Consider the following 12,812-nt stretch of genomic DNA (forward strand, 5'->3'; position numbering starts at 1 on the left):
TGCATGGGTGATGCTGAGGGTAGGAAGTAGGCACTGGGAGAGCCAGGCAAGGAGAGGTTAAGGAAACCAGTGGGGAACTGGACCTAGACATTTAAAAGGGATTGAGATGGAAATAAATCGAAGGAGGGGAAGGTAGGTGGTCAGGGCAAGAACACATGGTATATGGGGGAGGAAGGAAAAGGGAAGTGAAAGATGAATTTTAAATGTAATCAAATGTCAAGCTCTGGAGGAGCTGTATATCATAGCTTCACAAAATCGCTTGTCTAAGGGCTAGGATAATGGCTCGCCTCTTTGGGAAAAGCCATCCCTTAACATTTCTTTAGATTCTAAGCTGTTTATACCATTTTTTCTAGTTTTAAATTCTTATAACCTTAGTGATCCTAATCCTTTCTACCTCTAGTTCCTTAACTTTCCTCAGTCCCTCCTTAGCCGGTCTCAGCTTCTCGAGATAGCATGTCGGTCTGTTTTGTTGCTACACTTCAGTTTCCTCTAACACAGCATGAAGATAGCCAGCCCTTTCATTAGCATGTTGCATGTGTGGAGGGAAATTGGACAATCAAGGATGGAATTATTCAGAATGATCTGTTTTTAGCACTTTAGGACAGTTGTTGACTGTCCTAAATTCAAAAGACAATTAGGATATTTGACGTTGTCCTTCCTCTTCCTGACTTTTTATTTAAAAGCAAAATGTTTTCCCCCTTATGTTTGTATAGCTCTTCACAAGGTACACATTACTTTTGCATGCTTTATTTGTTTCGAATAAAAATTCCATAAGGCTGACAAAATGGAGCTGATTATCCCTGTTTTTGAGATGGGGAAGCAGGCTCAGTGAGTTTGTACTCCTTGGGGTTACACAGCTCATCATTGACAGACCTTTCAGAAACCTCAGTCTTCTGCTTCTCAGTTAATTTTCATGTCTTCTCCGCCTCGTCACGTGGCCCCTGCTCTTCTGGAGAACTGTTTGTTTCAGATCAAGCGTAATAGGAACAATAATGATAACAAACGGTGTCTCCAGCGCCCCCTGCAAGCTAGGTAGTTGGCCAGAATAAATGTTATGAGTGACTGTCTTTACTTGAAATATGATTTTTTGATCTTCACTGGTTCTATGTCTAGATGTAAATTTTTTGGCTCTGTAATTAGATAGATAATTATGTTCTCTAATAAAACAAGAGATGATATCAATGGAGAATGAGGGGTGGATCAGCATGGACAGTACAGTGGGCATAATTCAGATGTTGAAAACGAAAGTAAATTCTGATATCCCAGCAGTTTTAAAAAATATTTAAGCGAAATAATATATCTTGCTTTTTCTTTGAAGAGAAGGTATTAGAAAAGGTATCCAGGAAGAAGGAGCTTGAACTTCAGCTTAAAGGCAGCTGAGCGGGTTTGCGGGTTTTGTTTTTGTTTTTTTAGCAGCTTCTGTTATATTGTGTGGGAGATAAATTTGAGAGGCAGTTGAGCAGATGGCTGTGGAATGTAAGGCTGTCTGTGCTGCCTTACGCTGTGGCTGACAGAACGGCTGCCTTTGGGGTTTGGGGGGTCCTGCACACTCAACACCCTGTAAGCACTTAGGAGATGCTTTGCAGTGGCCCCAAGTGATGATGGTGACCGACCTGAGGATTCCCAAGGCCAAGAGGTCAGATCCCAAAGTGGCAGGAAGATGAGGTAGGTAGGACTGTATCATTCCCAAGGGCTTCATAACGAGGAAAAATTATTTTGTTAGAAGCCATAAAGAAGCACCTCCTACTTGTTGATGGTGTGGGGAAATATCTAAGTTACATTAATAGGCCAAAAAGACAAAACAAAACAATAACAGAATGCATATAGTTTGTGTGGTATGATATCATCTATATAAAGACAAACTGCATATAGAAAAAAGATGACTGACTAAAAGTTAACAGTAGCTGCCTTTGGAAGGGGAAATTATGAGTGACTTTTTTTCCCTTCCTTAACACTTTTCTGTTCTTTCTAGTTTTCTCCAATGGGCCTAATACTTATAGCTGCCATAGACTGAGTTCTGATGACACTATGCTAAGCACCTTTATATGTATGATCTCATTTAATTCTTATAACTTCCCCATTCAGTAGGTGGTTTTATCCAATCAACAGATAGACTTAGAGACTTAGTGACTTGTGGAAATGGAACCAAGGTCTTCCTGATGCCAAGAGAACTTCCTGACTGCTTATTTGGGAAGTAGGAAAAGTCATTTCTCTTAGAAGGAATTAATATATTCATAATGTTATATGCAGCCTGGGCCAAGTGAGCAATTATTATACCTCTTTGGGTGAGAAGATAGCGATTCTCACTGTCAAAACGTTTTGGATGCGTCTGCAGCTACAGATGAACTTGTCCTCGCCTGAACCATCAGAGTGCTTCCAGTTACATACTCATGCTTTATGGACTGGTGTAGGAGCCGTTGATGGTCCATAAGCTGATCTCACACAACATTAATGCTTGGGCTAAGCCACGTCTGTATTTTTTTTTCTTTAGGCTCAAATTAAGAAATATGATATTCCCTATGAAAAAAAAGACATCCAGACATCACCTCATTAGAATCTCATCAAAAACTATTTCACATCTTCATTAATTATTCAGTTGTGATTGAGTGGTGATCATTTTTTGATAGTTTGAGAACTTTTGCGTTTTGCTGAAGCAGAGGATAAGGGGACTTTCCCCATGTCTTCGTCTCTGAGCTGGAAAATCATTGCTCTTCACTCGTAAAGGAAGCAGGTGCCACTGACCATCCAAAAACACACATAACTCAGAAATCATGTTGTAAATGCAAAGCATTATCTCATTTCATGCTCACAGCTCCTGCCCTCTGAGTTAGATACTACTATTGTGTGCATTTTACGAGGAGGAAACCAAGGCTTAGAGAAATAAAGCAACTTGTCCAAGATTGCACAGTAAGCAGTAGAGTTAGGATTTGAATCCAGACAATCAAACTCCACAGTGTTAACCACTAACCATTATGCTATGCTAACTACAAAGCCCGGGTTCTTTATTTACTCAAATGATCCTGAAAAATGAGCATCTCTAAGCCCATTTCCTTATCTGTAAAAAAGAGATAAAAAGGACCATTGTTATAGGGCTATTTGAAGATTAAATGTAATAACATTTATAAAATGTGAAGCATATTACTTGGCCCATCCTTGGTATTCAGAAACCAGTTTCCATTCCTTTCCCTATACTTTTTTGGCCTTTGTAGCCTGAGAAGTAGACAGTGGGATTTCTGCTGAATTGCTTGACTTGGAGAGGGTCGGATTTCTTCTAAGATTCCAAAGATCCTTTGAGAAGGATAAATTATTGTACAGTATTTTAAAGCAGAATACTGCAAAAATTTTAGAAAGGCTTGGAACAGGAGATAAATGGCTGGGTCCTAAGCCCACTTCTAAAATGCTCTAAATTTTAGTCCCAAGAAAGGTGACTGGCTGGTAAGTTGCCAGTTATGTATTTCCATGTGAAAGCAGTTCAGAATCAATAACAAGTTGAGATTCCTTGGATAGATCTATAGAAATGTGGGCAGAACCTGCCATCTGCAGACATGGTAGAATATCTCTTTGAGAAGGACAGCTACAATTTAGGAGGTTGGAAGTCAGTGGCCTAATAAACTTTGTGTTTGAGTTAAGAGAAATGCAACAAATTTGTATTGGGTTTAAAGTAATTAAGGTTCTCAATGGCTTCCTCTCTTACTGATAGTTTTGCACCAAGGCTCCTTAGGGGCTGAATTTTTAAAAGGCAGAGAGCTCCTGACTTTAAAAAGTTGTTAATTCTCCTCCTCCCTCCCCAACAAAATGAAAGAAAACGAAACAAATAAAAATATACACCTTCATCTCCCGCCCCCCCCAAAAGATGACCCCAAGAAATAAGGGAGGGGAGAGAATGAATATGTGATCTTTCCCCTGGTCCTTGGGTCTCAGCATGCTTGGAGGAAGACACCTCCTTCCCACCTTCCAGGTGATGAGAATTGGGCAGCTGAACCAATAGTAGAGACATACCTCACAGAATCCCAAGCAGATTCTAGGTGGAAGGTGACGATGAAGAGTCTGCTCCAGGTTTTCTTCCCTTCAACTGGTCATAGTCTGACACAAGAAACAATAGCTAACATTACTGGTTGGAAAGTGAAATAGTACAGACACTTTGGAAAACAGTTTGGCAGCTCCTCATAAAGTTAAACATAGAGTTAGCAGATGACGCAGAGATTCTACTCATAGGTATATACCCAGGAAAACAGGTGTTCACACAAAAATTTATACATAAATATATGTATATGTTTTTTCAGAAAACACAGAATTTTGGTAGTGATTGTACTGAATCTATAGATCACTTTGGGGAGAATGGACATGTTAATTATATTGAGTCTTCCAAACTATGAATGTGGTACATTTCTCCATTGATTTAAGTCTTCTCAAGTTTCTCTCAGCAAAGTTGTATAGTTTTTAGTGGGGGTCTTAGACATCTTTCATTAGATTTTTTTTCCTTGGTGTTTGATATTTTTTGATACTATTGTAAAAGGTATAATTAAAATTTTTTATTTTCAATTATTTGTTGCCAGAATATAGAAATACAGTTGATTTTTGTATATTAACCTTATATCTCATGACCTTGATAAATTAATGTATTGGTTCTATTAGCCTTGGAGGGTTTTTTGTTGTTTGGGTTTTTTGGGTAAATTCCATAGTGTTTCCTACATGCGCAGTAATATTTTCTGTGAGTAACAGCAACTGCAATCTTTATGCTCTTCATTTATTTTTCCTGCTTTATTGCACTAGCTAAGACTTTAGATACAAAATTGAATAGACTTGATGAAGGTGTACAGCCTTCCTTGTTTCCAGTATTAGAGGAAGAGGATTTAATGTTTCACCAAGAAGCATGGTGTTGGCTCTAGGTTTCATAGATGATCTTTGTCAGACTGAAACTGCTACATTGTATTTGTGGCTTGCTGAGGAATTTTATTTTTATGCAGAGGTGTTGAATTTTGTTAAATGTTCTTTTTCTGCATCTGTGAGATGATCATATGGTTTTTCTCCTTTATTCTGTTAGCATGATGAATAACACTGACTTTTTTCCTAGTATTAAATTAACCTTGCTTTCCTGGGATAAACTCTGTTGGTCATGATGTAGTGTCCTTTGTATATATTGCTGGATTCTGTTTACTCATATTTTGTTAAGGATTTCACATCTCTGTTGGTGGGGGATACTGATCTCTAATTTTCTTTTCTTGTAATATTCTTGTCAGGTTTAGTATCAGGGTTATGTTCGCTTTATAAAAGAAGTTGAGAAGTATTCTCTTAATCTCTGTTTTCTGAAAGAATTTGTGTAAAATTAGTATTATTTCTTCCATAAACATTTGATAGAATTCACTTATGGAGCCCCATCTGGGCCTAGAGTTCTCTTTGTGGTAAGATTTTTTATTATAATTTCTTGAATTAATATGGGCTATTTAGATTTTCTGTTTCTTCTTATGTCAGTTTTTGTAAGTTGTGTTTGGATATGTTTGTCTGTTTCATCCAAGATGAAATGGCATAAAGTTATTCACAACATATCCTTATTATCTTAATAACGTCTATAGGATTTATAGTGATATCCTGTTTTTTCACTCCTGAAAATTATAATTTGTGTTTTCTCTATTTTTTTTTCTTGATCAGTCTTGCCTGGGGAATTATCAATTTTATTAATCTTTTTAAAGAACCAGCATTTGACCTTTTTTGATTGTCTATTGTTTGTCCATTTACTAATTCATTAATTTCCATTCTTATTATTTCCTTTCATATACTTACCTATGGCTTAATTTGATCCTCTTTTTCTAGTTTCTTAAGGCAGAAGCTTCGAGCATTGATCTTATATCTTTTTTAAGCTGTAAAATTTTCTCTAACAATTTCTTTAGCTTCATCCCATAAATCTTGATGTATTGTGTTTTCATTGTCATCAGTTAAAGTATTTTTTAATTTTCCCTGTGCAAACCTCTTTGATTCACAGATCTTTAGAAGTCTGTTGTTTAATTTACAAATATGTGGGAATTTTTCTGGATATCTTATTATTACCAAGACATTTGATGGAACCAGTTATTTGGATCTATGCTAAATGCTCTTGCCTTTGTAAAAAGATAATTAATGGATTTCTCTTTTTACCTTCTAGAATTTCCTAAGTATGGGCTTTGAAATGTTCATTTCTCGGCATCTTCTTTCATTTGTTTGTTTTTTAAAAGTTAAGCAATTGTACAGTATAGATTATAGTTCTATAACACATTATGGATTATGGAACAAATTTTAATATTTCAGAAGTTGTCTCCACATAGCCCTGCTATAGTTTACTTTCATTTTACATAGAAAGAGATAAATAGTAATTGTTCCATCGTAATATTAAGTTTGGGGATAAATTTTTCTTTAATTTTTGTGGATTTTTTTATCCAAGCTAAAAATTGTTTTATCTTTTGAATAGGTATCAACAAATGATAATATAATGATTTGACTAGGTCTTTTTAGATAGCATTTTCATTAATTTTGTTTTTTAAGGTTGGTGTTATTAAAGCCTGAAGAATTTATATCTTATTACATCCAGCATGCCCAAAAGACAGTAAGCTACACTAATACCAAAGCCATATTAAGTGCAGTTTCATCCTTCTTTGATAAACCAGCCAGTCCATTAGATCTTCCAGTACCTCGGGGGTCAGCATTATAAAATCTATCTAGTAGATTTGCAGAAGGGCAGTTCAATAAAATCTAGAATTAATAAATGTCAGAAATAAGAATGTCCATTGTATTGGGACTTCTGTGTTCATTTTTAGATGATTGTCATTTTTTAAAATAAATTTAATTGTTTATTTATTTATTTAAATTTATTTTTGGCTGCGTTGGGTCTTCGTTGCTGCGCGCGGGCTTTCTCTAGTTGCAGTGAGCGGGGGCTACTCTTCGTTGCGGTGTGCAGGCTTCTCATTGTGGTGGCTTCTCTTTGATGTGGAGCACAGGCTCTAGGCACGCGGGCTTCAGTAGTTGTGGCACGTGGGCTCAGTAGTTGTGGCTCGCAGGCTCCAGAGCACAGGCTCAGTAGTTGCGGCGCTCGGACTTAGTTGCTCCGCGGCATGTGGGATCTTCCCGTACTGGGGCTTTGACCCGTGTCCCCTGCACTGGCAGGCGGATTCTTAACCACTGCGCTACCAGGGAAGCCCTGTCATTTTTTAAATATAATAGTTTAATCTCATTTATTAAATGTCATGAATATTAGGCTGGGAATTGTAGCAAAAAGTGATTTCTCAAAGAAATATACTGTATCATGACCTGAGCTAATGGTTAAGTTATTCTTACAAATACAGATGCTTGTATAGTAATGCATCCAGGAATTCCCAAGGAAACCAGTTCTTTTTCTTTTCCATTTCTTCTGTAGCTCTGCCAGACAGACAAAACAAAACAAACAAAACCCTAAGGTAAACCAAATCTCTGAATCAGTGGAACTATTTGATAAAACACCATGATGGGATTGTAATCTGCCTGGAACTTTCTTCAGTACAGTTCTTAAAATCTAAATATATGTAAGAATAGAAAGGCTTTCTGATGTAACTCTCCAGAGACGATTATTTTCTTTTCAAAACTTACTGTCACTGATCAGACAGATACTTCTCTAGCTTCATACAAACACGTCTTCCCTGTCCTTTGGTACTGTCTCTGTCCTCTTACCTTCACATGGAAGGAGCAGCTAAGTTTATATGGTTGACATGTTACAGTGGACAGCATAGTTAAATAGAAAGCTAGGTTTTAAGCCACCCCATTAAGCCTGATCTGATGTAGAATATTCAGGTTGGCACAAACAGCGCAAGCTAGGGACATTCAGAAACCCTTTGCCGCAATCTACCGTACTGGTATCGCCCAAGGAGGAGCGTGTAAAAAATACTTTGTTTAACAGTCTGATGGTGTTTTCTGCCCTTTTTATTTGGTTGGGAATTTGAATTTTTCAGGTTAACTCATAAAATAAAAATGTAAAAAGACAAGATAAATGTAAAAAGACATATGAGGCAATGTGTTTAATTAAGATGGCAAAACCTACCACTCTTGTTTGCAGTGGCTTGGAGGAGATTTGGAGTAGAACTTCCACTTGCTAACGTTCAGTTAGGCCCAGTTTTGACATTTGGAAGTGACAGTTTGGTAGAATGGTGGTGCTCCTACAAGTGAAGGAAACCGTGTCTGTAATACTCAGTGTGATCAGGCACCTGGCCCTTCGTGAAATTTCACGTACAGGTGAATTTGACTTATTTTATCATGTGGTCCAATTCTAGCCAAATGCTGTGGATATGCGAGGAGGTCAGGAGGGTCTGCTTCTGATGGCATTTTCCCAGGGGATCTGGTCTTTCTACTCTCTGCGTACATGGAGCAGATGATGTATTTGGATCCCAGCCAGACTCTTGGGTTCACTGTAGATTTTATACACACTTCAACGACTTGGTCTTGTCATCTGTGGAACGAAGGATGATCCATGGCCAACTCGTTTCATTCTACTCCTTGAGGCGAATAGGACTGTAGGATCAAAGTAAAAAGATCTAAGGAAGAGCATAGGTTCTCGCTCACTCTAGACTATATCCGCTAAGGCCCAGCCTTAACGTTGATAAGACTTTACTCACCCAACTTGCTATTTTTTTCAGGCTACAACCGAGGTGGAAATTAAGAAGAAAGGCCCTGGATCTCTCTTAGTTTCCATGGACCAGTTGGCCTCCTATGGGCGGAAGGACAGGATCAACAGTATATTGAGCGTTGTTACAAATACACTGGTAGAAGGTATGTGTCTTGTGATGCTGGTCCAAGCTGCTGAGCTATAAATATGTAGTGTGCATGATAATATAAATATAGTCCCTTGGTCTGAGCTTCGCAAAAATTGTCTCAGCTTTAGGAATAGAGTCTGCTGGTTATAGAAACCAGCATTTCAGATCTACATGCGGAGAATCCAGGAAGGACTTCAAAGCCGCTGCCAGCACTGTACACAGATAGGTAAGAAGTATGAAGGAACAACGTAAGAGCGAGCTAGAGGACCTCAAGAAGTCTCTGTAATCAGCACCATGAGGAGCCAGTAGGGTGACGTGAGGCAGAGAGGAACAGAGACGGAAGAACTGTGATGACAGAAAATGATGGAACCCCCCTCCTGCCCTCGACCACAAAACTTACCTTCCTCTTCTCCTTTTTAGCTACTTACAGATCTTTTGGTTTTCCCTTAAGGACAAATGTACCGTGCATTGTGATTATACCTAATTCTGCCTCGCTTTAAACACCCCCATATATCCATAAATACATTGCACGAGTGAACAGGTAAGCTGAAACCCCTCTAACGCTGGCGCTCTGTGCCCGGGGGAAGGGCAGCCACTGTTGAATCATAGCGTGCCTGCAGCAGCGTAGCCGTCAGAGCCTGAACTCCGTAGCAGGTGGCTCCTCCGTGACACAGCCTGGCTTGCTGAGGATTTCCCATTACACTGCAGTTCCCTCGCAACTGTCAGCTTTCTGTCCGACTCTGGTCTGTATTCCAGGCTCCTCTTGATTTCTTTGGCAGTAGATTCAGTGACCAGGTTTTCTCTCACAAGATTCTGATTGATTCTGCATGCTGCTTCTTCATCTGATTCATGCTGATTTAGCTGAGTTGTCCCATTATAGATCCGTACTGTTCCTGATTGCCGTTCTGCAGAATCCACACACCCAGGCTAACCCAGTAATAATCAGAGTCCCTGAGATAAGGAGACTCAAATTACTCTGGTGTCCTTGGAACAAGTTTTTTTTTTTGTTTTTTTTTTTGAGTCATTTAAGCCACATACCACTTCTAGTCTGTGTGTGTGTGTGTGTGTGTGTGAGAGAGAGAGAGAGAGAGAGAGAGAGAGAGAGAGAGAGAGAGAGATGGGCAGGGGCATCTGTGGTGAAAGGAGAATCCCTAGAAGGGAACCCGAAACTCCCCTGGAATACTCACATCTGCGCATATGGGCAAGGAGTTAGACTAAGCCTAGACTAATCTTGAGGTGTATCACGTAAAAAGAACACTGAACTAACTACTTTTCAGCTCCTGAACAGCCTCATTTGTCCTGTTTTCTTTAATTCCCATTGAGGTCATTGTCTGATAGAACATCTTTGAGCTTTATAGTTTATACTTTGAGATAACAGGTAAGTAACTGCAGATCATAAGAATTCCAAGATAAGATATATCAATATTAGCTTAAGAACCTTAGCAAATTTTATTCTTCACTTGGAGACCAAGACAAGATTTCTCTGAGTATCTGTAGCAGTTGAGAAAGAAAGACGAACAACCTCCAACAGGCCTATTTTATTCCTGGTGAAAACATCAGAGCAGAGCTATCCATTCAATGCAACAGTGATGTACTGGTTACCCCGGTGGCCTAGTGCAGGGTCTGGCAAAAGTAGATGCTCAAAAAATGTGTACGGAACTGAATCTTGTTGTGCTTGGAACTGGGGAGGAGTACTGGGGCTCCAGGATTCCTTCCGGAGGGCTTAGTAGGATTTGACTCCCTTTGCTGAAGCTGATGAGACAGAACTGCTGTAATCAAAGGACAGTGAATGGCTGGAGCTGAATGATGTGAGAGAATTAAAGGACGTTAAGGAAGATCCGTTCCTATTGAACCACTGTTCCCTCTGTATTTAACAATTGCTACAACATGGAAAGCCAACACTGAATGAATACTTGTTTCTGCTTTTCAGCCTTCAGTTAGGAAACTCTGACATTATTTTAATCCAGAGCAGCGGGCTTCTTATCTAATGGTTTAGAAACCACAGTGGAGAATTCCAGAATCCTGTAAATAATGAGATAATCCTACAAATAATGAGATAATCCTGCCTGCTCTGCCTCACCCCTATCCTAGCGCAAGCATGCTCACCAGGATCCAATAAAGTCAGTGGAATTCACAATCAGCAGAGCCGTAAGCTTTGGGGATATTTCAGAGGACGGGGCATGGGGTGTCGGCAGAGAGTCATGTGGTCTTACTTCTCCTCAAAGCAGTAAAGCTATGGGAGAAGGGGAGAGAGTTGAAGTAAGAATGAGGAAGCAGTGATGGTATTTAGCATTATTGATTCTCAGGTGAAACAGTTTCAAAAGTGTCAGTGCAATTACTTACCTGGTGTCTGCCTTTCCAGGTGCGGCTCTAAGCTCTGTGAGGGTGGCGATTCTTGTTCATCAACGCAGTCCCAGTGCCTAGCACGTTGTTGAATTGACCTGGGAGAAGCCCTGGCCTTCAGAAACCTCCTGGTCTACAAAGGCCACCATCTTGGAGGAATCATGAGGCCCTCTCTGAAAACAATTCCCAGTGCCCCCAAGGTTGAGACTACAATTCCCAGTGCCCCCAAGGTTGAGACTACAATTCCCAGTGCCCCCAAGGTTGAGACTACAATTCCCAGTGCCCCCAAGGTTGAGACTACAATTCCCAGTGCCCCCAAGGTTCTCTCTGAAAACGTCCAGGAGCAAAGTAAGGGGAGCCTCACAAACTTTTGGACATCTCACCCCCATATGTTAACACATTTGCCCAGACTTTGCTGTTGTGGGTGTGTAGGGCCAGTCACGGTGTGCAGAGCTGTGCGTCCCTTTATAAACCTCCGTATTCACCTAACTGATCTCTTCTCGCTCCTAAGGCTCCGCATTGTCTTAGTTTTTGTGGAACGGAAACGAGTATCCTGAGGATCTGCCCCTCTCAGTAAATGGCAGGGATACTAGATATCTAGTATCCCTTTTTGGTGCCCCACAGGGTAGGGAAACCCTACCCTTGTCTGTCTGGCAAGGACTCGGAGCCTAGCTCCTTGTAAAACATTACAGTTGTCAACTGTTAGAAACGTGAACAGTCCGCTGCTTCAACCTCCACGTGCAGGTGAACAGCGGACATTTGGAGAGAGGAGGAGATAAAAAAAGGAACGGAACCAGATTTCCAAATATGTACTATAAGAATTCATGGAAATAAGAGAACCTTTTCAATTTTCTTTTTTGGGAAGAAGACTAAATTTACCTTGGGAAGGGAGGGAGTTCTATGAGGAAGAAACCAAAGCAAATTTTCTTCACAGACTTCCTTTCCCACGCAGACTCCCACGTGTCGCTTACTGTGGCCCTTAAGTCTGGAAAACCAAGGCAACCATTTTCTTAGCAACCAGGGAGCCAATTAAAAGCCCAGCCAAAGCACCCCATCTAAAATAAAGCCATCACCATGGGCACCAACCGGCTGGTTGGAAAAAGGGAGAGTAGACTGATGTAAAGCAGCCATCTTGCTCTTCGTGAAATGTCGGGAAACTTTCTTTCTATTCCCTGAACGACTTGATTTTGTTAGTGGATTTGAGTGGGGTCAGGGTGGTAGCGGATGCAGTTATATCCAACCCCACAGAGCCAAGACCTGGCCTCTAAGGGTTATCATGCTGATGGGTTTTCAAAGTTACCCCTCTTCAAGAACATCCTTCCAGATCAAGGTCCGTGGACTTCTGTGATGCTGGCTATTATATTTCATACTGAATTTTGAGGAGGGCTGTGTTACCGAGGGCCTTGCGCCTAGATTGTTGGAGCTGAATGGCTCTCCGCCTTTAGTGTCTAATTGTCCTTTCTAGTCTTTGCTTTGTAAACGACCTCAGAGCTCATCGAGTCCAGTGATTGTCAGTCTGGGTTTATCAGAGTCCTAGGACCCTGGGGTAGTACCTCAGGGAAGGAAGACTTGGATTGCCCTGGACTCCAAGCTCCTCTTCCTGCCTGAACTAGAGCAGCTCCTGGTTTGTCTATTATACGTATTGGGGGTCACATAAGATCTTCTTTGAAAAAATGGGTCCTGCTTTTAAAAGAGGGATAGACTAAAGAGACGAAGACA

At 40.3% G+C, this 12,812-nt stretch overlaps 1 protein-coding gene across 1 annotated transcript in view; it reads left to right on the forward strand.

The window, feature by feature from the left end:
- The window catches only part of SCN8A (sodium voltage-gated channel alpha subunit 8), a 113,650-nt gene that overhangs the window by 58,980 nt on the left and 41,858 nt on the right, over positions 1-12,812 (forward strand). Inside the window, exon 12 of the mRNA XM_082850585.1 lies at positions 8,634-8,766. Coding sequence (XP_082706711.1) covers positions 8,634-8,766 — 133 coding nt within the window. The remainder of the gene's footprint in view (positions 1-8,633; positions 8,767-12,812) is intronic.

Source organism: Leucopleurus acutus (genome assembly GCF_964270905.1).
Source record: "Leucopleurus acutus genome assembly, chromosome: 11".
Classification (NCBI taxonomy): domain Eukaryota; kingdom Metazoa; phylum Chordata; class Mammalia; order Artiodactyla; family Delphinidae; genus Leucopleurus; species Leucopleurus acutus.